Source organism: Aphelocoma coerulescens, chromosome 7, assembly GCF_041296385.1.
Source record: "Aphelocoma coerulescens isolate FSJ_1873_10779 chromosome 7, UR_Acoe_1.0, whole genome shotgun sequence".
Lineage (NCBI taxonomy): Eukaryota > Metazoa > Chordata > Aves > Passeriformes > Corvidae > Aphelocoma > Aphelocoma coerulescens.
This window is the reverse complement of record NC_091021.1, coordinates 15298372-15322654: the sequence shown is the minus strand read 5'-3', so window position 1 is coordinate 15322654 and position 24283 is coordinate 15298372. Positions and strand designations below refer to the sequence as shown.

At 39.3% G+C, this 24283-nt stretch overlaps 1 protein-coding gene and 1 long non-coding RNA gene across 3 annotated transcripts in view; both read left to right on the top strand.

Annotated features, from left to right (window-relative positions):
* The first annotated feature begins 2194 nt into the window (after positions 1–2194).
* Positions 2195–3830, top strand: LOC138113279 (uncharacterized). Its single transcript, XR_011152087.1, has 3 exons — positions 2195–2313; positions 2609–2700; positions 3765–3830. It is a non-coding gene; the product is annotated as an uncharacterized lncRNA (long non-coding RNA).
* Positions 3831–5907: 2077 nt separating this feature from the next.
* The window catches only part of ITGA4 (integrin subunit alpha 4), a 34761-nt gene continuing 16385 nt past the window's right edge, over positions 5908–24283 (top strand). Inside the window, exons 1-14 of one of the 2 annotated variants that reach the window (XM_069022315.1) lie at positions 5908–6138; positions 6228–6349; positions 12244–12350; positions 12447–12576; positions 13921–13988; positions 14645–14774; positions 18188–18273; positions 18609–18668; positions 18762–18899; positions 19573–19684; positions 20837–20931; positions 21307–21397; positions 22744–22789; positions 23157–23311. In XM_069022315.1, coding sequence (XP_068878416.1) covers positions 5954–6138; positions 6228–6349; positions 12244–12350; positions 12447–12576; positions 13921–13988; positions 14645–14774; positions 18188–18273; positions 18609–18668; positions 18762–18899; positions 19573–19684; positions 20837–20931; positions 21307–21397; positions 22744–22789; positions 23157–23311 — 1525 coding nt within the window. In that variant the 5' untranslated portion in view covers positions 5908–5953. Of the gene's footprint in view, positions 6139–6227; positions 6350–11926; positions 12107–12243; positions 12351–12446; positions 12577–13920; positions 13989–14644; positions 14775–18187; positions 18274–18608; positions 18669–18761; positions 18900–19572; positions 19685–20836; positions 20932–21306; positions 21398–22743; positions 22790–23156; positions 23312–24283 lie in introns of those variants that run through there. The other variant, XM_069022316.1, reaches the window with a different exon arrangement.

The window sequence follows — 24283 nt, the reverse complement described above, 5'->3', positions numbered from 1 at the left end:
GGTTTTTGGTGGATTGTTTTTCAAGAAATAAGGGGGTCTTGTGAGGTATCTTTTCCTATCTGAAATACAGTTGTTGTCACTGCTGAAAGAACATGGTCCACACACAACCAAAACCTTTCTAATTTGGGGGCTGTTTTCACAGCGCTTACTTTTTTTATGGTCAGCATCATTTGATTCACAGTTTCCAAACTATTAATTGTACAACTTGCACCACTCATGGACCATGCATATTTTTTTTGTTACAAATTATTAAAACAAAATTTAAAATAAATGAGAGAGACAACAAAGAACACTCACACTCCTCTCAAAATATTCAGTCATTTAAGTGTCCTTGTATGGACACCTTTGGAAAATAACAATTAATATGTATTAATATAATAACATTGTTGTATTGTATTGACATATGCACATACTCAAACTCTGACACAAATTGAAACTATCACTGATGGTAAGTGCTACATAAATTCATACCTGAGTACAGAACTGATCCTTCTTTTCAGCAAAATTAATACCTACTTTTTTAAATAACCAAAGCTTGTGCTTTTACCTTGTTCTCTGGTTCATCTTGCTTAGCAGATGCAACAGACCAATGTCTAACTTAAAATTGCTTTGCAGCTAAGAAATAAATCTAGACAAAGTTTTTTTCAGATTCTGTTCCATTCCCATTGCATCCAATCTCATCAGCAGACATGTGGAACCCATGGAAGAATATAAATATGAAAAAAACAGAAACAGAATATCAAGAAATGGTTAGGATTTTTTTCTATGTAGAGATGAATATGTTGAAACATTAATTATAGGAAAGTGTTGATTTAAATAAATTATTAATTTTGAAAACAAAAAGAAAACTACATCATATTTTATATTGAAATTCTCTGAATATACGTATTTCCTTTTCATCTTAAAGTAACTATATCTAACTAAAATATTTGTTTTAAAAAGTGATAATAATGAAAAAATGTTACAACTGTGCTGGGCCAGACTTTTGCAAAGGAAAACACAGAGATGGTACATGAAAACACTCTTTGTTTGAATTTCAGATGGGAAAGTTTCAAAAGCTCAGCAACTCCTTTGGGATGGGAAAAGAGGTTACTGCCCAATTCTGCTCAGAACTGGTTATTTAGTTGTGTCTGATCTTGCAACTCAAGAATCTTAGACAAAATTTTAAGAAAGAATAAAGGATATGTGATGCATTAATCACACATATACATATAGTTATTAATTTCCAGTCCTATCTATCTGTAAATCAAAATGCAGTTATTAGTTAAGCTGTTGTTAATGATAACAATCTTTTTGTTTGCTTCTCCTAGTCAGGTTGCCATAGTCATTGTCTGTATGACACTATTATATGTTTACATATTGGAAAGCTCTTTTGGGAGATCTGCCTTTATTTCAGCAGCACAATTGTTCAAGGGAAGAAAAAATCTTCTTTAAAATATTTCCTAAAAAGTTGAGTTTAAAGCTGATTAAACTAAAAGATTGTTCCTTTTTAACTGATTCTAATTGAAATTCAGATCTCTAAATAGAATATAAGCAAAATGATTAAATTAAGATCCTTGCTAACATTTGCTTCTTTTTGGTGCCTCAGACATCTGTGCTTAATTATCCTTGTCAGTGGACAATATAACCTCTTCATGCAGGCTCACATGTATCTTACAGCAGAGGGAAGATGAAGTTTCTTGAAGAGAACCTTAGAGGCAAATGTAAGAGTGTATTTATTTGCCTTCTATAATTTCTCAGATGACAGCATATGAATAATAGACTTTGTGGCCCTTGCCATTGTTGGGGGGCAGCGGGGGAGAAGCTTACAGGAAAAACAAGACATAATTATGGTCTGACCAAACTCCTAGATTTTCCATGCTTCAGTAAATCAGAAAGGTTCAGAAATTTCAAATTTGAAATAGCACTATTTAAGTATTTCGATGATTTAAAAATTAAACTTTCAAGTCTTTCTAATTAGGAACAGGAATTCAGCCACAGATTGTTTTTATTTCTAATTCAGAGTAGATTTGGAGACACTCTTCCATAAGCAGTGATAGGTTTACATGACACACAGGAGACCAGGGACAGACACAGCTGAAAGCAGCCATATCCATGAAGATGTTTAGCAACATGTGCTTTCATGTATTTACAACACAGCAAAAGCAGTCATGTGATATGCCAGTCCATACACAGGACTTAATTGCCTTCCAGCTTCAGGAGTCAAAAAGGGTGTAGTATATGTTCCAAAGAAGAAAGCTGACATTCAGAATCAGTATGTTCTTCCTTCAGTGATTTTCTTTCCCTTCTCATCAGCACGGGCATGTATTACAGGTAAGCAATGATGACAGAGCGATTAAAGACTGAAACCACTTTTTTTCCTAAATTGAACAGCTATGGGGAGGACAAATTTTTTGTCTGTTTGTTTTCCAGTAGCTTTCTTTCATACTCCTCCCAAATGCAAAAACTAACAAATTAAAATCTCAACAGTAGCTACTACTTCATAATTGCATTTGAAATATTAAATCTTGAAGGACCATAAACGAACTTTTATAGAACTTGTTCATATGATGTTTGTTGACATTTAGCACCAGTAATTCTGGTTTACTCTAACACAGCTCTTTTTTAGCTGGGACTCATGCAGAAGAGTATTTCGACCGAGATCCTTGAGCTCCAGGAGGAGATCAGTGCTGGGGAAACAGATTTCTGCCTTGTCTTAAGGTAATGTGTAGGTTTCAACTTTGCAGACTTGCCACTTCTAGAAAGTTAAGGCTGTTACCTGAGAAAGCTCCTAAAGCTGCAGCATCAGTTTAAACCACCCTATAAATACAACCAATACAACTGGCCAGCCACAAAATATACAAACTACAAATCTGATCTAGGTTTGGGGGGTTTTGCTGAGTTATTTTTAACCCAGATCACTTCTCTGATGTGGTTAACTGCTCAGACTCTGAACACTATTGATGCCTTTTCCTGGTCTTAAAATCAAGAGTCAGACACGGTTAGAAGGGAAAAAGGGATTTTACCTTGGTGTTTATTTTAAGGATCCTTAGGTGCACACATCCAAGTCGAATGTACCAAAATGCATCCCACAATGCACACCACAAATCACACCCTTAACAGACCTGGTATAACATTATAGGTCTTACTAATTAGCATATCTATCAAAAATTCCCCAGTGAGAGGCTTGAATGAGCCCCCCTCCCCAAGGAACTTTCCCCTGGATGGTTCTACCTTGGTTTACAGAATGTGTTCTGGAGAGGACTTTGGGGTCTGGGGCACACTGATCCCTAGCTACGAAGCTTCTAAAATGTTTAGTCTCTTAGCTGAACAAACAAGTCTAAGAATGTAGGCAAAAAGCACTAAGAATACAGAAGTTGTAAAAAGGTATAACAGGGGTATAAAAGAAAAGGCAAAAAATCTTCATGGCATCACTATCAGTGTAACAGGGGCAGCAGTATGATTCAAGAATGAGCAGCAAGGGATGAGGACAATCAGATGAAATGCATACATCTGCTATAAAAAATGCTGCCAAACTGTGGACTAATAAAATTAACAAATCATCCCACTGGCTCCTCTGAAATTGCCTTAGACGGTGAACCAAATTCAAGCACAAGAGCAAGTCACTGTGATATTTTCCTTCTAGTGTTATTAACACACAGAGGACTGTGGGAGATGTGCTGTTCTGATTGCATAGCAGCAATATGTTTTGGGGAGAATTTTTTTATTTCAGGATAACTGATATATAAACTGATATATAACTGATATTTGATTTGTAAATACAGGTATCTGGCTTCCAGTGCTGGTTCCACCTTTTCTGCAAATTCTCTTAATCCCTAATAAAACTCAAGTTCTCTCTCCATTAGTCCATATTGTCAGTTGCACTTACTCTGCTCTCTGACTGTCTTGTACCTGAATGGTACTGAAACCTGCAAATATTTCTCAAAATACAGATTTCTCACTCTCCAGTAATTTATATTCCACTGATTTCATTGATACCTGGTGGATTATGATCACATCCACTCTAGCAGAGTCTAGGAGACAACACACAAATTTCCTCCTGATAGGTGAGGTACAGTTCTCAATTTCATATCATAGCTGATAAGCAGCTATTTATGTGCCAATAATTGAATCCCACAACTTTACAATCTACCTTCTTCTGTCAGCTAAGAACCCTGCAACCATCTTAACATCACAACACGGCTCCTACATCATGGTGGTGCAACCATGCTACAATTTCTCACCAACTAAACCACAATTTAGCATTTCAGTTCTGAATCATGCTTGTTTTGCTGCTTTGAAAATGAGGGGGAAAACTCCTTGAGCAGTAGAAATGCAGATTCACAGCTGCTGTTGATTGTTTTAACTCCTTTGATGTCAGTAATTGGAAGGAAGATGAATAGCAGCTGAGGAGCTGTTTGACTCCTTTACACAAAACAGCGTCATCCAGAGAAGCCCTCCGATGGCTCTAGAGATGAGGACTTAAAAAAAGATACACTGCTGACTGACTGTCAGATCTTCCACTGTGCTGATCTCATTCCAGAAACTACACTTTTGCATGTGGTCAGGATGACATGTTTCACTCTGCATTGCCTCAGTGCCCCGCTCTGGTAGTTGCTCAGCATTTTGCAGAAGTGTTAAATTTTCCACATTTCCTCTAACTGAATGGAAATGAAATGAGGGTTTTATCCCAACAATCTTAAAATGCCATGTTCCGAATTTCCATTAGGGGATGATAGTCTGCCATCTCATGTTATTTCTAATGTGTATAATATTTGATAGTTGAAATCATACTGGATTTTATTCCAGACATAGTAAGTAATCTTTGTAACTAAAATTTTCATTTTAAAGTTCTGCTGTTCTTGTTCCTCAGGTTCGAAATACCATTATACATAGGTTACCCATATACAGGGATTATTATAGCTACAGGGAAGGCCTGGTATTCAAAGGACTTCAATGAGGCAAGGTTTGCAGATAGAAGTAACAGCCTTGATTTCAGGATGAACACAACTCCGTATGAGCTTAATCAAGAGTCAGCAACTGATTTCTGAAAACATGCACAGTAAAGCTCCTTGCTAAGATCAAGGGAGCCCTTTCAAGGCCTCCTAAATACCAGATCTCTTGCACAATGCTCATTTTCCTTTGTTCCTTTGCTGTCTGGAGTCATGGCTGCTAACTTTGTCAGCAACTGAAAAACTGAACAGGAATGTGGAAAAAGTTACTCTAAAATGTAAAAGAAGCCATGGGGGGTTGTTCAGACTACATCACACATGAAAGGAAGGAGACATCAGCAGTGAGCAGTCTTGCACAACATGGGTAGGCCAGGCGCACTGTGCTCTGCTTCTGCAGCACTGGTTTCAGGAACCAAATACCCCCTAGCGAGGGACAGCAAGGAAGACCCCCTCGGCACAGCGACAGTGGAGAAGGAAATACAGGGGTACTGGGATTTCTTCCTAAATCTAAAAGGAAAACTCAGTATTCTCCACACTTCCTTTCCCAGAACACGGTCCTACGCTTGGGTGGAGCTGCAAGCCCGGAGCTAGGCGGGAAATTTTAGGACAAGTTTGCAGTATCTCCCCCCTTTGCCGGCCCCGCCGGGCAGGTGTGTCGAGATGAAGCGAGGGGGACGCGGCCCTCTCTGCCCTGCCGCTGTCGGGATGGCCGCGACCTAGGGGGCCGTGCTCTGCCCGGCGACACGGGGTCTCGGGGGCCATGTCCCTTCCGCAGCGTCCCCGGGGGCGCGCACGGGGCGGGGAGAGAAACCCGACCCCCGCCGCTTGGGAAGGGAGAGGGGCTGCAGCCGCGCGGGAGGAGGCGGCAGCGTGGCCGTGCGACTCCCCCGTTCGGCGGGGACACCCCCACCCCGGGCTGCGGGGACGGCGACCCAGGGCGGGGCAGGGCGGGGCGCGGCGCGGCGCTGCCCTCTGCGAGAGGCGGGAAGCCGGCGTCGGTGCGCTGCCGGCCGGCCGGAGCCATGCGGAGCTGCGGGAGGGCGCGGGGCGCTGCGGGCTGGGCCGCCCCGCTGCTCCTGCTGTGGCAGTGCCTGCCGACGGCGCGGCCCTACAACCTGGACACGCAGCACGCGCTGCTCTTCCGCGGGAGCAACGGGACCCTCTTCGGGTATTCGGTTCTCCTGCACCGCCACGGCGAGGAGCGATGGTGAGTCCCCGGCCCGGCCGCCCCCGCGGGGGACCGTCGCGCCTTGGGCCGGCCGCGGCTCCCCTCACGCTGCCGTCTCTGCCCCGCAGGCTGGTGGCGGGCGCGCCCCGGGCCAGCTGGCCCGCCAACGCCTCGGTGGTCAACCCCGGAGCCATATTCCGGTGCTGGATCGGGGGGAACTCCAGCGGGGAGTGCGAGCAGCTCCAGCTGGGTGAGTTGGCGGTGGGGCGTGGGTGGGGAGAGCCCTGCGCGGGGCGGCGGCCGGGGACCGAGGGTCGGTGCCCGCCGCGTTGCGCACGCCGCTGCTCCGCTCCGCTCCACTGCCTAACGGGTTGTGCTGGGCCCTTCTGGCTTAAACTGGCTTCTGCCTCTCGCTGAGGGGTGAGATCAGCGCTATTGCCCAAGGACTGTAGCGGCGGCATCAAGGGAAAACATGCACCAAAGCTTGATTTGGGGAAGTTAGGTGTGACAGCTGCCCCTTCCCACAGCCGTTTCTCACCTTTCAGCCTCCGGGTCAAAAGCCCCATGAGAGTTTCGGTCTGACTCTGGCACTGCTCTGCGAAGAGCTAGTGCAGCTTTCAGGGCAGTGGGTGAATGCAATACGCTTGGGGATGGGAGGGCGGAAGTATTTGCCTAAATCTTGTTTTCTTCGGCAAAGCCTTTTTTTCGTAGAAGCCACCCTACAGTAACTCCGAACCAGAGTTGCCTTGCTAATGGGTTCTCCCTGCTTGCAGATTTATTGAAAAATTGAGTTTCAGGGGAACAAAGCTATTTCTGACAGAATCAGTTTTTTACAGGTACTGCATTTAAGGTAACTCCTTTCTATCTCCACAGCCTCCATACTTAGGCGATGTAACTGGCTACACTTATCCAACTTTCAAGTGTTTGACACTTGTTAAAGCGGAGAAGGTTTTGCAATGGGTTACCTTGAACATGTGTGAATTGCTTTGGGCTCTCTTCCTGTCCCACTTGCATACAGAGCTGTTCACTCTATTCATATACTGCATAGAGAATCTTCCTCAACTTTTACTCTGCCACCCTCTAACCAAGAGTATCCCATCCGTTATGAGCCCAGTAAGGATTAGCGCGGGAAAGGCCCTGCTATCAGAGTATTTGAAAGCAATAGCGCGCCATGAGCTGGTGGGCTGTCAGGGCAGAGCTCAGCATTCTGTGATAAAAAATGGTAAAACAATTATTTCTCTACATGTCTGTGTGTAAAACTTAGAACTGACAGGTTCTGTCCAATTGTTTTGCTACAAATGGATGTAAGTTATATTTTGTAGGTGGACTACAAAAGCCTAAGATACTTCAGTGGTGCTTTTCTTATGGTCACATAAGAAAAAGACTAGCAGTTGCTACCAGAAAGAATGGCAATTAAATTTGTACCAGCCCAAGTAGCTTTTGCCAGGTTTTTTGGGTAATTTCATTCCAATACTGTATCTATTGAAAAGTTATACAAAAATAAGAGCGCTTTTTTTTCCCGACTGCTTGTTTTTGAGAGGAGGCTTGCAAAAAGTCAGAGGTCAACTAAAGTGGTGAAATAGAATATGCTGAGAGTCAGTAAACCCGTATTCTTGGATTGGTGGTAAAAATAGTCCTTTACTGTGTAAGGAAAGGAAAGGAAGGCTTGAAAGTTTCAGGTTCTTTCAAAACCACGCACATCTGCAGTGGCTCTCAATTTACTCATTTAGCCAGCGGAGAAACAAAAGCTCCAAAGAAATAATATGATGGGTTTTTCCTCAATAGCTTAGGGGATTCTAAGTGAAAGGATGCAACAGGTATACGAAAATGTTTATGTGGTTCCAAAGGCTTAAGTTAACATGGCCTCTATTCCCAGGTTCAGAGGCTGCCGGTTTACCCAATGTAGTTTACTGTCCTGTCCTTTTTAAAAAAGTAGTTGCACCACATGAGATTTTTGCAAACTGTAGGTTTTCTTTACTGCTAGATGAGATCTTTGCATCACTAAGGTTCGTCTGTAGCATTTCTGAAGTTAAATAGATGCTGAAAAGAAGTGCTGTATTGTAAAACAGGTCAATGAGGTCAATGAAGAAGCCAAAGGCAGCTGTGGTGCATGGGATGTGAACGAAGTGGGGTAGTATCTGAGGTCACAGAAATACACAAGGGAACTTGCAATTACAAAGCAGAACTTTTGTTGTCTCTTATCTAACTCATTCAAGTTTGGGTTCTGATCTCACAGAATAGGCAATTTCCTTAGTAAAATGTGTGGCGATATATTACACTGCTGAACAGGCACAATGAAAATTACGTGTTTCTATCTTGCTTTTAAATTATTGAAATCACATTTTCTGCTGGTAAGCATGTTTGAGGTGGTAAGTTTCTAATTATAAGTCATAAAAATGTGGAGGTGATAACAGGCAATAGAAGTGACTTTCCAAATGTTGGGCTTCTGTAATAAATGGATGTGAATTACTTAGCGACATAAATATGTTAAAATACTTTGTGTTTCCTTTTCACTAAAGTGGCCTTGAAAGTGGCATAACTAATTGATGAAGGATTCCTGAACAATTAGGAAGCCTTTGATCACACAAAACTGCTGTTGTATTTTTATATGTCACAAGTTCCTATCTGCTTCCTCAGTTGCAAGGGTTGCTGGGAATAGTCTTATGCTGCAGTCCAGTGTCTGGGATAACTCATTCAGACATATTTTAGAGAATTTTAATGTTGTTCAAGGTGTTGCAGGCCCTGGGCTGGTTGAAGAGCTGAAAAGAGCCGTGAGTTTCACTAGCAAGTCTTTGTCTTCCCAGCCCCTTACTGGCACTTTTGTATCTCTCTCTGACTGATGAATAGAAAAGTTTTCAGAGTCTCTTTTCGAGTTCTAGTACCTCTGTTTATGGTATCAAGTGTTCCAGACTGCAGACTTATTTGTATTTGGGTATTTTTAAATAATGGCTTATGTTAGATGCAGAAGCTTGTAATCAAACTTCAGGCACAAACACAAAATACAGTGCTTCAGGCTGAAGCACTAACTGTCCATCTAGTCTTGAATTGCACATCCTTGCCCATGTCAGTTTGGGGTAGTCACAGATTATGGCAGAGGAGCTTACACGAAGTTCTTTAGACATTTTGACCTATTGAATTTTGGACTTACAAAATGTTACAGAAATTCTTCAATAGCGCTGGCTCTCAGATTTGAAACAGTGATTGACTGGCTAAATTATATAGGAAACAATATGTGCAATTTTCCATCCAGTCTAAAGAAAGAATTAGTTTTAACTACAAATGAATGCAGGAAATTTAGCGCATACCGTTTAACATAAGGCCAGAAAGCTCTGCCTGCAGTTTCAGTCTTGCTCCCTTCCTTTAAGTCTCTGCTACAATTAACCTGTGAACAAATTGCCCTCTAGCTCCCCCAGCTGAATCATTACAATGGCAAAGTGAACAGTTAATGGCTTTTCCCAAAAGGCAGAGCTGTGTTTGTTCAACTCTGATTTTGGTAAGTTTGGTTTTTGGTAGTTTGGCTTTTTTATGTCACTTGCATTGCTCATACCTTGCAAGTGATCTCTTTCAAATAGCCTTACCTATTCCAAGGAATATGAGATCTTCTGGACGTAGGTCTGTTACAGAAGTACGGAAAATGGTGTCACTTAAAAATGTTTTGGGTAGAAGTCGTTTGAGGGGTGTAAGACAGATAAAACCTATCAGATCTGTTAAAAGAGAAAATATTTCCTGGGTGAGTAAAACTAGACTCTGAGACCCTGACATCTGGAGCAGGATATCAGAAGGCTTATTGCCTTTGCATTAGGCTTTGTAGTTTTCATCAGTTAGCAGGAGGACCAGAGGAGTTCTTGGGGGATAAAATGGATCATGAGAGGCTGTTGGGCATGAAAAACACTGGAGCAAGTTATATAAAACTGGTTTCTCAGACGACATTGCAAACCTCTGTATGATAATCCTTGAGGCCAAAACCAGAAGTGGCTTTATAAGTTGTGTCCTTATTTATATGCAGTTGCATTGGTTGTGGATGTGTTCAGTGGGGATTATAGCAGGAGTGTATCTTCCAGCTGTGTAATGTACACAGGCATGGGCAATTACTTATTTCTCAGTGACTTTATGACAGCACGTGCTCCTTTTCCCTGGGGCAACCAAGCTGCCATGTCCTCTTGAGCTTATGCAGTGCTGCTCTGTTGCTTGTGCAGAGTACTGCATTTTCTCATTTGATAAAGCTTTTATAATGTCATACCCTGAGCAGAGACTCATCAGGGTGTCTGGGATGTCAAGTTCTCACTTCTCTCTCCCACAAAGGTCTGTAATTTCCAAGGTAGTTGAATACTTGCCAGCCAGAGTAAGAGAGGAAACATAAGGCAGCAGGTCAGCAGAGGGCCAAAATAATTCTGAATCAACATATACTGGAGCAAAGGAAAAGGGGATTGCAATCCAGTGAGTGTCAAGGAATGGTGGTGCTTTTTCTTTTCACAAACCTCTGAAACAGGCACAGAAATGAAGCACTAAGGCTGAACTTACTCATCTCTCACATCATCATTTTCTGGTTTTATTTGATTTACTGATAAAAAGTCTTAATTGCTTGGGATCTAAATTCATTGCTCTGATCTTCTCTACTTCCATTTCCTGCAAATCCACATAAAAGCAAGTCCCAGGTAAGTCATTGTTATAAGAGGATGGAATGCATTGCTAGAAGGGAGTTACCAAAGTGCCTTTTGCAGTTCAAAGGAGGACTAATTCTTACATGTGGGAGTGTAATGGAGTTTTCTGAGGAGATTTCAATCAGGTTAACATGCTCTATAATTCATGCAAACTGTGGAAATGTCTCCCTTAGGAACTGAGAAGTTTTACATGACATAACTCCAAGATTCAATTCCAAAACTAAATTCTAAACTTGTTTCTGAAAAGTTGTATATATTTAGAACGTGGAATTTCATATCTCTGACATTAGCCAATAGGATAATCTGTGTATTCATTTAAACTCTCTAATGCATTGGACAGTAATAAATGCCCGTTCTGCTGTCAGCACGGGTGTTTTGTTTGGTGGGTTAATTGTTGAAGGCTGTTTGGTGGGGCAAGGAGTGAGAAGGTGTGGGGTGTGTTTTACTTTTTCCATGCAAACAATGTCCCATCAGCATTAGTACTCTGTGGTCTGTACTGGCATCCTCTTCAGGGTAACTAAACTCACCCTTAAACCTCAAATATTTTGGGTTCACCTGCGACTATTCAATCTGAGAAAGTCTTAAAAATTATGCAAAAGAATTTGTTCAAATGACATAATGTGTTTCTTTATTTTATAAGATTTTTTTGTTTCATGAACTGACATGCTGATGCATGGAAAGTACTGATTCAATAATTTGATTAATGCTTATTCATACAAACATCTTAAAAATGAAAAGCTTGCTTTATATAACTTAGAATAAATGTGTAGCTTCTCCTTACCCTGGGGACCTTTACTGCTTTCCAGAAGAAAGCAAATATTTGTTAACTTAGCAATACTGTAACCTTTTCGGGTGTGGGGGCAGAGTTAGAAGAAATTTGCATGTATTCTCTCAAGGTTTTAAAAAATAACTCTTCTTAAGAACAAACACTAAGAGCTGCTGGTGAATAATTGCAACAGTGAAAGGAGAATGCAGAACATGCATAGGTAATGATCTGACACCCCCAGTATAGATTGCAGATACACAACCTTTATTTGATAGCCATTTGCAATAGACATTGTTTTAAGGTCTGCTATCAACAGATACATAGTTGGAGAGATGTTTGCTTTAGACTAGAGTTTAGGTGGCACTCACAGGTGTTAATTGTGTTTCTTATGAACTTTTAGGCTGAAGAACACTTACAGAGACAGCCTTCACCAAAACTGAGTGTAATGTCACTTTCTTAGTAATGATGGAGAAGCCAATCCTGCCTGCCAGCCTATCACATTCAGAGCCAGTATGCTCCCTTTGGCTACCCACAATCATACCTTTGCTCAAGAATAAAGTACGAAGTCTACATGACCTGTGTAAGACAGAGACAGAGGTCAGATCCACCAAATCCAAATTACTGCATTGTCCCCCCAGAGTTCTTGGGTGCTCCCATTAGCCACCACGTTGTTCTTCACTTCTCCCTCTGTTCAGAGCATTGGTCCTTGTCTCCTAGGCAACCCCAGTGGAGAGCGCTGTGGGAAGACTTGTTTGGAAGAGCGTGATAATCAGTGGCTGGGTGTCAGCTTGTCGAGGCAACCAAAGGAAAGCGGCTCTATCGTTGTATGTATTAACCACTGGATCTGCGTGACTTTGTCAGACTGCAGTCGCCTTTCGCGTGCTTCCATGTCAAGTGCTGTGTCTGTTTTATATCCATAGGCTTGTGGACACAGATGGAAAAATGTATTTTACGTGAAAAATGAGCACAAACTGCCACATGGTATTTGTTTCGCCATCCCTTCTGATTTTCGAACTGAGCTGAGCAGGAGAATATGCCCATGCTATATAGGTAAGCAGAATGCTTGAGTCCTTTTGTAGGGAAGGGTGAGATACACAATTGGATGGTACAGTTTGTGAAAAGCCTGTGTTGCTCTGAGCAGGTGTTCTGCAGCCAATGGTTTGGGGGCTGAGTGCTGATTATATGAGCCCAGTTTGTGATGTAAAGATGTTTATCAGTTTAAAGAAAAACTGCTTTCAAAAGGCAAAAAAAATTATATATAATAACAGGGCATCAGAATAGCTTTTCCCTGGGCTGCATTGCTGAAGGATGTGTGCTTCTCAAAAACAGGCCAGTAGAGGACATCCTCCCTTCCTTTACTCTTGTCATTTGCTTGCTCTGCTCAGGAGAGTCACACAGTAGAGCAGCAGAAATACCTGCAAGTGATTGTTGCCATCTGTTCCTTAGCCTTTGATACAAAGGTGCTGTGGTGCCTGTCACAGCCCGTGTCCTTGTCCCTTACTTGCCTTCTGCCAAGCCTGCTGCTGTGGCATGAGACCTTCAGGGGTCTTTCCTCAGAAAACTTCAGGAGCAGAATAAGAGTCAAGACGTGAAGCTAATAAATGATTCCATCCATGCTTTTCCATTCTTATCTACCACCCACCCAGGAGAACAATCTCGTGCCCTGATCTCATGCCCCTGTGTCTTGCCAATGCAAGGATCAGCTGATAATCTGACCTTTCTGTGCAGAGAGTGATGCTATCAAACATCCCATTGCTGGCTTTGGAGAATGTTGCAAGGGATGGTGAAACCATGATTTTATCTTTAGAGACTTTAGGTGTACAAATCTATGTATGGAATGAAGGGTATCCTGATGGCAGGCAGTCAGAATTGCAGGAAACCAGAGCTGGGACAGAGTGTTGGATTGCTGAGGGTGAAAGCAATGTGTCAAAGACTGCCATAAAACAAACTCTTCATGGCACCAGTGGAGCACAGGGCAAGTTCTGTCAAGATACATAATCCTGTCAGTCAGAGTATGCCAGAATTACAAAGTGGAAGAGTATCCAGATGTGGTGCTGAAACTATTTGGCTGTTTCATTCATGGAGCAATTTTGAAAGGAAAGTATGGTCTTTAAAGTCACAACATTTCAAGGGCAGGTATGATCAAGTGATACATAGTGTTTTGAGTTTGTTACAATACTATATTGCACCCAAAGGCCATATAGTGGAAACCAGTGTTTTTAGTGGTTTTTAGTGTTATTACAGAACTGATAACCAACTTTTTGGGGGATGGGGGAATTGTGGTATTTTTTTGGTTTTTTTCCTAAGTTGTCTCAACTTCTGTCAAGGGCCTGGTAACAAAACTCTGGAACTACATGCTTCTCATACTTTTTAATATTTCTTGCCTATTCCCAGATCATGCACGAAAGTTTGGAGAAAACCATGGGTCATGTCAGGCTGGAATGTCTAGTTTTTACATTGAGGTGTGTATTAAGGATACCAAACGTCGCTCTGTTTATATACTGACTTTTATGTATAATATGTAAAAGTGTATATGTAAATGCAAACATCAACACTGTATTTTATTGGGGGAGGGAAAAATCACTTTTCTAATTTTTTTTTTAATTGAATCTTGCTATGACTTGCATGATAATTCCCAAGTAAGATTTTAATTTTTATTCCCAAGAATACTTTCAACACGTTACTAAATCCAAAGTTATTTTTCATCTGGAAAAAGGGCATGGATATAGCAGAGGATGAAATTTTATTATTTTCTTTAATCTGTTTGATGTAACATTAGTAATGCTTACCTTCTTGCTTTACAGAGTAATATTCTATATTATTTAATCTCCATTCCACCCTAAGATTGTAATTTCTAAAAAACTCCTTTGAGAAGAGAATATCCTGTTTGTTGTTCTATTTTCTTCTTACAGTTCAAAGCTTTTAATAACCATATTTTTACAAAGTCTGGAAAATATTATCTGTAATCTAGTGATAAACCACAGTGCTGAGCCAGATGCATCTCTGTAGCATTTCATGGAATTCACAGGAGATCTAAAGAAAAGCATTTTACTTGTTTTGCTTATTTTCATGAATATTTCAGTGTGAATTACATGGCTTTGTTTTACTTTTCTTTTAGGACTTAATTATAATGGGAGCCCCTGGATCATTTTATTGGACTGGTTCTGTTTTTGTATACAATACAACTGCGAATACAATCCACGCTTACACAGATTCAAATAACCAAGTAAAATTTGGCAGTTATCTAGGTACTTAAAATATTTAATACTTTACTAAAATATAAGCTAAATAGCTGGTCTTGGGATGAGTGCACAGTGTTTTTCAGTGTTTTCACTGTTAACCCCAGAAGCAATGGTTTTAGATGTGTTCTGATTTTGTTAAATATTATTGAATTACAAGGCTTCCTCTCTGTTCTTTTTATGAGGAAACTTCTCCAACATTGGATTTCTGTTCTTATCATCTCTCCACTGACTTTTAATCATTTCTTGATTTAGAAGGTAGAGATGCTTCTGATTAGCAATGGTTTTCACTTCACTCTTAAGTCTGAAATGCTGCCAAGAGCTTTCACAGAAAAAGACAATGATTTAACATATAAGAGAAATATGAAAAGATTGTTACAGTGAAAGCTGCAAGCAAGTTTTAATTGTATTGTCAATAAGGGGAAGTATGCTATGACCTTTAGAGACAAAGTTTCCTCCAATAGTTTATTTTTTTTCTTTTTTATTCCAAACATATCTTGGTCTAGATATGTGGGAAGGCAAACCTCGTCTATGAATGTCTGCGACCAAGACCATGAAGTTCTATTCGTGTACCTATATCCAAGTAACAAGCTGAATTTAGGGCTACAGTTTGGAAAGGTTTATTCCAAAAAATATCAGCAGCTTCAGTCATCTCACAAACACTAAGAAAAGCTCATCTTTCCTTTCTGAAGTCCTGAGCAAGAATATTTTTGCTTGTGACCATTGGTTTTTGCATTTTCCCATTCAGAGTTCCGGTTCACATGGATAAACATTTCCTGTTTCTGATTCCACTCCTCTGACAATAGGAAGTTGGCATATGTTATGAAATAGCTGTTGTGAAACATAGTGAACTAACTAACACTTCAGAATTCAGTTCTGAGCTGCAAAGGCCGCAGTGCCTCTGCGGGAAAGTCAAGCAAAAGAGAAGCTGTGTGGTAAAAGGGGATCAGGCATGCAGATCCTTAGGGTCAACCAGTAGCACTTCTAACCTTTCACAGGACAAAAGAAAAGCTTCAGAGAATGCTCCAGCTTTCCAGTAATAATCAGCAGAAAAAGTACTGCACCTGTCTGGGGAAAAAAGTTCATTCCTGATTTCTGCTTCTACAAGTATAAGAAGGAGAATTTCTGTAATGAATGAGTCAAGTCATTGACAGCCAGAAGCCAGATACAGGCAAATGGGTGAAAACCTGCATAAGGACTATGTTGGAGAGAGTGTAGGGAAGGCCTCTCCACACATATGTGGTCTCTCTTAGTTTCCTTGGCCATCCAGAACATGAAATCAGCTGGAGTTTGCTTCCAGATACTGCTCTAGTGATCTGGAGCATGTTGGCTCAGCACAGCCATATGTCTTCTAAACTTGCCCTTCTACAGGAAAGTGAAGAAGGGCACCATTAACTCATCTGTGTGTCTTTACAGCAGCAGCTGTGATAAACCTTGAATTTTGCATTTTCATGCTACTTTAACCTCTGCTTCCTTCCTTCATAATAATCCATAGTGTTGTTGAAAGAATTTAAAGGTACCTTTCTTCCCCTCCCTCAGCTTCTGTCCCATCTTTGTGGTTGTTGAAGATGAAAACTTGTTCAGGGTTAATTCTTTTACCAAATATTTTTTTTTTAAAGTCCGAGTTTGTTTTTCCCTTAAGTAATGAAAAAAATTATCCCTACCAAGTGGTGGAAGAGTGTGACCAGAGTGTAATTCAAGCACACGGTTAGATACAATTATTTATTTACTCTGTTCTTCTTCTGGTAGGGACAGAGAAGTTGGCATCTTTATTTATGTTTTTCATGAAACTGTTAAAGAGTAATAATTAAGAAACTAGAGACTACAGGAAGTGCAAACGTATTGTAGCATTTTCCATATGTTGGAAGAAACAAAGCTGTTCATGTACCAGACAACTGAAAGAAAGAAGGAACTTAGAAAGACATTGGTAATACATAACTCTAGGTAATATTTTCTTCACTACTTCAGTTTCTACTCTTGGAGAGTTGTAACTGACTTTTTATAAAAGGAATTTTCTAAGTTATTCAGTCTTTCAAATCAGCTGGCCCTGATGAAAGAGTAACCTACGGTAATTAACAAAGTGCCTTAAAGAAATCATAAAGTAAGACAGTTCCTTTTAGAAATCTGAGAACGACAAGTAACATTTCAGGAAACTGAAACTGTGGTAATGGTAAAGAGAAGAAAACGTGGAGTTGGAAATAAAACTTCGTTTCTCTATGCCTTTAAATTTAAAGTGTCAGTTATGTGATTTCCCCTCTCCCTGCCAAGCATTTTCATAGCATTAAAGAAAAATGAGGACTGTGTGATTACTGCAATTTTTGTGTATATTTGGCTTTTTTTTTAGATTCTTAAGAATTAGTAATGTTTAAACTTTAGCAAAACCAAAATAACTAGAAAATAAATGACAGAGGAGGTAAATTAAGGTTTATCCTTAATTTTTTGTTGAGTAAATAAAAACTAGGTGTTGACCTTCAAGTGATAAATTGCCCTGTTCATCTCTTTTAGCTTAAAATATGAAAAGAAAAAGGTGTCTTAATGAGAACTTGAATTCTAGGCAGTTATCTTCACAGATGAAAGATTCAAGGCTTGTTCTCATCTATCCAAGATGATTTTTCCATTTTCTCTGTGTGCTGTGTACATCGACAGTCATTCAGTAAATGCAAGAGTAGCAGAATATGTTATGTCTGTCCTGTTTCAGCTGAGCTGTAATGTATTCTGGAAAGAGTAAGGATGACTTGTGCAGCTACAGGTTAAGGTGTTAGTCTTTGTTTTGCCATTCTGTGTCTGGATGTCTGCAGCAAAATATGGTCCTGTTTAAGATCTGTCTCCACACACAGAAAGGCTTTGTAATGTTGATTTATTTACAAAAGCTATTGTAGTTGTTTCTTATTACATAATCAGGCTTTTGCAATTCGTTCCTGACATTTTCATGTGTTGTGTCCATGGTGCTCTGTGTGTGTATGTGCATATAGAAGTAGCACTGCATTTAGTTTTTCTTCAATCCACCTACAATAGTCAAAGAGTAACAATTGAATCAAGTATTACCACATTGTAGTGCATGTATTTTTGATCATTTTTATTTGTATTAATAATAAGGACACCTGACCCATTGCAGAATATGCGTTAACAGAAGGTGTTTGCAATTTATTTTATTTTCTTTTGAAGTATGGCAGATAATTGAGTTCTTGGGAAGAAATTAGTGTTTCTGACACTTCTTCTTGCTTGATGGAACTTACTGTTTGTGTTGACCTTTTACTTGCACTTCAAAAACTTTCTATTCTTTTTTCATTGCTCACTTGTGTGAGGTCTGAATGTCAGACTTACAAAAATTTATGGTGTTGACAGATTTTATACAGCATGCTCCCATTCTTTCTTTGTTATGTAGCATTTCCAGTATTGAATAGTGCATTTCTAATTTGCAGGATATTCTGTTGGAGCTGGACATTTTCTGACGCCATCCAGTACAGAAGTAGTTGGAGGGGCTCCCCAACAGGAGCAGACTGGTAAAGTAAGTGATTGTCTGTAATATTGGTTTGAAGACTATAACCACACAAAAACACTCATGATTTACAATTTAGATTAATATATTAAAGACAGGTATCAGATACGACTTCTCATGGGGGGGAAAAGTTGAAGAAGGAACTAGGGTAGATAGTCTAGGTAACATTGATATGAACTATGGTGTTAAAAAAAGGTGTGCAGGTAGGAAATAGGGGATAGCTGTACTTTGTGATATTGTGCATTGTTTTGCTGATTCTATAGCACCTGCTGTAGAGAAAACACTGAGAAGTATTTCAGACTACAGTTTTCTGAATGCCACTTATATATTTTTTTTCATTTTAGGCATATATTTTTAGCATTGAGAAGCAACTAAATATCCTATTTGAATTAAGGGGTAAAAAGGTAAATGTTTCGTATTACTTTTCTGCACCTTGTAACTTCTAGCACGTCTTCATCAAAATTCAAAAATAAGAATGATTTCTTGTCTGCACACAGCTTGGTTCTTACTTTGGAGCTTCAGTCTGTGCTGTGGACCTGAATTCGGATGGCTTCTCAGACTTACTAGTTGGTGCTCCAATGCAAAGTACCATCAGAGAAGAGGGAAGAGTTTATGTCTATATTAATTCAGGTTCTGTAAGTATTTTCTCTTAAAAACACATGGCAACACAGCCGTTCTGGTTTAACAGGCTAAGAGGAAGAGTTTTCCTCTCTTCATATCCAATATTTGAGGATATGGGCAAAGCAGCAGTAGAGCTGTGATGACTACCCCAGGAGGCGTGCATAACACACCCCCAAAGGCTGTGGTGTCAGCTGTAGCACAGTTACTCACAGCAGTGTTGGAACTGAAGACAGACTGGGTTCGTTTCCTAGGAGCTGTAGGTGGTGACAGCCTGTCGCTGCAGCCCCTTTCCAAGCTCTCCTCCACTACTGTGCTTCTCACTGAACTGCCGTGTGAAGAACAGCTTATTAAGCCCTTCAGAAACAAACAAGAATGGAACATTTGCCTGCTGTTACTGGTACCTGTCAGGAAAGAGACTGGTACTCCTCAGCTTTGCAAATAAAGTGACTGGACAAATCATGCATTAAAATTAGCTTCTTTTTTCTGAGGTTCAGTAGTGGAAGTGCAATCACTTTAATATTCTTACACTAAATACCATAAAATATGTTTGAGAATGTTTGCTTCTACTCCAAGGAATTTGGTGGGATTATATATCTCCTATCCAAGGCAGTTTTAACCTTTTGAGTAATGTTCCAGGTCACCTGGAAGATGCTCTGTTAATGTGCCATTGACTCTGTTTTCCTTCAGGGAGCAAAGATGGTAGAACTGAACATAGAGCTCAGCGGGAGTGACTCATATGCAGCGAGGTTTGGAGAGTCCATAGCCAATCTAGGAGACATAGATAATGATGGCTTTGAAGGTAAGAATACAAAGAACCAATTTCTCAGAAGAGAAATTGGGTAATTATAAAGTATTTTTTCTGTAGTAATTAAAAAGCAGAGCAGAGCCAACTTCTTTAATGATCTAAACCATCAGTATCAGCCCTGTAAAGATAATGGTGTGTGTGTTGGTGTAGAATCTGACCTCAAGAATGTGTATGTAATTTTAATTGGCATGATTTTAACTTGACTGTCCCATTTTCCTCTCACCAGTAGAAAGATATAATGTGTTTTGTGTGCTTTAGTTACCACAGTATGGATTCAGTCAATGTGGATTCAATCAGGGAATTGTTCAGTAAAACCAAACAGTCAGAAGCTTTGTGTTTCTTGTGATTTTGGATTGGTGCAGCATAAAGTATTTCTGATTTGCAGGTAGTTCAGGTTTTGCTTATTTGTAAATGCAAGTTCGCAGTTATTAATAGTGACTTTCAAGATGGTGTAATAACCCCTCCCTCCCTCCCCTGGCTATTTGAACCGTGGGGGTTTTTGGTAAGGGCTATTGAGGATGGATTGGTGAGTAGGTACATTCATTCAGTTTGTTATGAGTTGCTGCACCCCACTGGGGTTAAGTAATCTAGGCATAAAACATATCCCTTTGTACCAACCAGCTACCTTCATTTCCTTGTTAAATGCCTTTTCAAGCTCATTATTGACTGTTATGGACATTTCTTAGAAAAATAAATGGTTCATTTTTGGGCACTTTTTAGTAAGAGTACTGTATTTCAGTGACCTAACCCATGTGGGAAGAGCAGGAAAACCATCACTGGTCCATGAATACAAGGCTTTTTTTTTTTTCTTTTTGTAAAGGTCATGATAATTTTGGCTATTTGCATGGTAACCTTTTAACCTCTTAAAAGTCAAAATTAGTATTGCTAGAAATAGACTTCATCTTTAACATAATAGCTGTATTTGATTGTTGCTTTTCATACATAGTAACTAAGGTAGAATCAGATTACTGAGCTGGTCTGTTTTGGTTTATATCTTTGTTTGCTTATATCTATGTTCAACACTGCCTTTGAATTCAGGCAAGTGAATCGGGTCTGGCATTGCATGCATCAGGATTTGCATTTCTTTTAACTGTTCCTTGTTCATATTTCCTAGTCAACTGATCACTGCTAAATTTTTTTCCACAGATGTGGCAATTGGGGCTCCACAAGAAGATAATCTAAAAGGGGCTGTTTATATATACAATGGGAGGAAAGATGGAATAACACCATCATTTTCACAGGTGTGCTTTTTCAATGCAAAATACCCAATACAGAAAAACCCTAAGTTTAAATCTTAGAGGGTTTTTGCTTCATTTAACACTGGCCATGTGAAGGACTTTAAAAGACTTCTGAAAATTTTTACATGGTCTGTGATTTCCAGTCATAACATAACCTGTTAGAGTGAAAAAAACTTGTTTTGGGGGGCTTTAGACAAGGTTTATGGGATTTTACATATTCAGTAATTGAGGAATGTTATTTTCAGGGTTATACTTTCACAGTTAAGTCCATAACTGCATTCAGCAGCAGGATTGTTGTGCTAACATTTTTCACTGGAAATTGTAACTCAGAGATTAATTTTCCAAGAATAATTTTCTCTTTTACGTTTTTCTTCTCAGAGAATACAAGGACAAGAAGTCAGTAATTCTTTAAGCATGTTTGGACAATCCATATCAAGTGGCATTGATATAGATAACAATGGTTATCAAGGTAAATTAAACAATTTTGTTTCTTTTTCATTTTTAAAATAATATAAATTCATAGGGAACAACCCTACTGTGCTACTTGATACTTTTAACAAAAGCAGAATGTGTTATTGAAATGACATGTCACATCTCATATTTTAGAAAGAAAAAAAGAATAGGTAAAGCTGAGGCCAAGCAGTCAGTTTTCACGGTCATCTAACTATTATTTAAGGCCTGATAACAATGTAATAGTATGATCATAGTGCACAAGGGGAAGAGAAATGTGATTTATATTTTTAGAGTAGCCATCTCATCTGATAGTGTCACAGTGAGCTGGTTTGGGCACTGGAAGCGTGTTTGTTGTCCAGACTAGTGTGCTAACCTAAATATATTGCTGGCCTTCCCAGAGTCTGGATTTTGACAGGAGTCATGGGCTCCTTGGCTCTGAGTGAGCAATACTTTAACCTCACATAGGGCTCATGGCTGTGAAATAAGACCATTGTGGTGTTCTTGTGGCCATGACAAAGTAATGTTAATTTGGTGTAAAACAACTTCACTTTTTCCAAGTATATATTAATTGCTTTATACATTTTATCAAAACATTTTGACATTTTGCAGACAAGTGTGATGTCAGGGCAGGTATGTCTGTCTGGCTCTTGTGGATGTAAAAGCACAAGGTTACCATGAATTGTGTGTCGTATATTTGGCTCTGTGCACAGAAATGTTATCCAGGTTAATTTGTAATGCTGGGCTAAGAGGTAGGTTACAAGTAGTCTGCTGTCAGGTCAGCTGTTGGTTACTAATCTGGAAGGCCCTTACAGTCATCTGACAATTCACTTTTGCTACCTCATTTGAGAGGTATATATACTGTCTCTATTTATTTCCTTCTTGTGTGATTAGGTGTCAGTTAGTCTGAAGTAAAGTAAATACTTTTTTCTATCTTTGTGTATAATTTCATACATAAATAGAGATAAGCAATTCTGTTTTATATATATATATATATATATATATATATAAAAAACAATGTGCACGTACAGCAATATTGAATATCTGGATGGAGAAGAAGGCAAGTATCTCCTATTTAGCTGAATTGTCCTTCAGTATCAACCACTTAAACCACTTTTCTTTGATGAAGAAATCAAATCATCACATTATCAATATCTGCAAGTCCAGGAAATTAGCATGCAGCATTAATGGACAGTGGACAAGTATTTGAGGAACCATCTTTGAGTATTAGCATACCCCTTTTAATAAATAATGGGAAAATGGTGTTTTAATGCTGACCAAAAGGTGAATATGCTATAACGTGCTTGTACCTGACAAGTAATTCCTGTTGACAAATTGTGCTTATTGATATTTTTTTTTGTGCAGATGTAGCCGTTGGTGCATTTTTCTCTGATTCTGCTGTGGTGTTGAGGTGAGATTGCTCCATTTTAGTGCTTTTGAAGACCATATAATTTAACTCAATTTTTTAAGTGCAATTTAATAAAACTCAGTAGTGTAATTTAACCTCATTATATTCTTGATGTCTTGAACTTCAGTCATTAGGCTCTAGAAGGCTCTACAAATGAAACATTTAAATAAACACCTTGAAAAAATGAAAATATCATTCTGAAACTTACTGAGACAACAAATAATGTACATAGAACAATTTGAAACTGTCTGAAAAATGCAGATAACTTAAAAATTATAATTCTAAAATATAAAAATAGATTGTCAGAGATCGTTAGTTTTTGCAGCTATTTCTGACCACTATTTGTGAACACTTATTTTTCTATTCTTAGAACAAAACCAGTGATAATTGTTGAAGCTTCTTTAAAACATTCTAATTCAATAAATCGAACTAACTTAGACTGCATGGAAAATGAGCAGCCTGCCACCTGTATGAATTTGAAGATATGCTTTACCTATAGTGGACGAGAGGTTCCTGGTTATATTGGTAAGCTACTGAAAGAAAAAGCCAGTATATGTATTCATTTTAAATGTACCTATTGACAGAATAATGCTACTGGTATTTAATAGACCATTAATCTAAGTTCAGTATAAAATGAAAAGCTGAAAACCTGGATACCTTTTTTATGTCATGATTATCCTATAACATCAAGCCATTATGCTTCTGTTCAGTTTAGAATAACTTAGTCTACTTGGAGAGACAGCAGCATTAAAAGGGTGATATTTAGGTGTCCTCTAACAGCAGTCCTCCCAGGCATGGACCAAACCAGATGGGACTCCTGTGGGATGCTGTCTTCAACTTAGCAATAGAGAGAAGACATTCACCAGCTCAAGCAGCTGATCATGCAATTGTGGGACATTATGTGAAACAGAGGGAGTCCCACCAAGATTACTGAAAAATAAATCCTGTATTATATTTTATATAATGCATGTTTTGCTCTTGGCAAAACCTGGTATTGCTAGGGGCAATATCTATCAGAGGGAATATTCATGGAGAATTAATTTAAAATAATTTACTGTCTAAATTTGACTGTATTGCCTGAGTGATTTTAACCTACTTGTCATGTGCTATTTGTAAACTGCAAACAGCCCTGCAAGTACATGGTATATAAAAATAAATTGCTTAACTCTTCTGTGTGAGAACATTCAATAACCTTTGGGAGCATGTTACAGAGAACATATGCAGTGGTGACCTGTAAAGTTGTCTTTTGATCTTTATCAGGTCTTTTGAAACTCATATTCCTTTTGAAAGATGAGCAGTCAGACTGGGTCACCCTTGCTGGACTTTTACATAAGACTTTTTAACTTAAAAAAGAGCTAGTAGAAACTGTAGATAACCTAACTCTTGGCAAAAATTTAGATGTTATAGATTTGTAATGCTCTGAACTTGCTTGTAACTTGTTATCATAGCAATTCATACTAACTTAAATAGAAGAAACAGTGAAGTTAAACAATATTT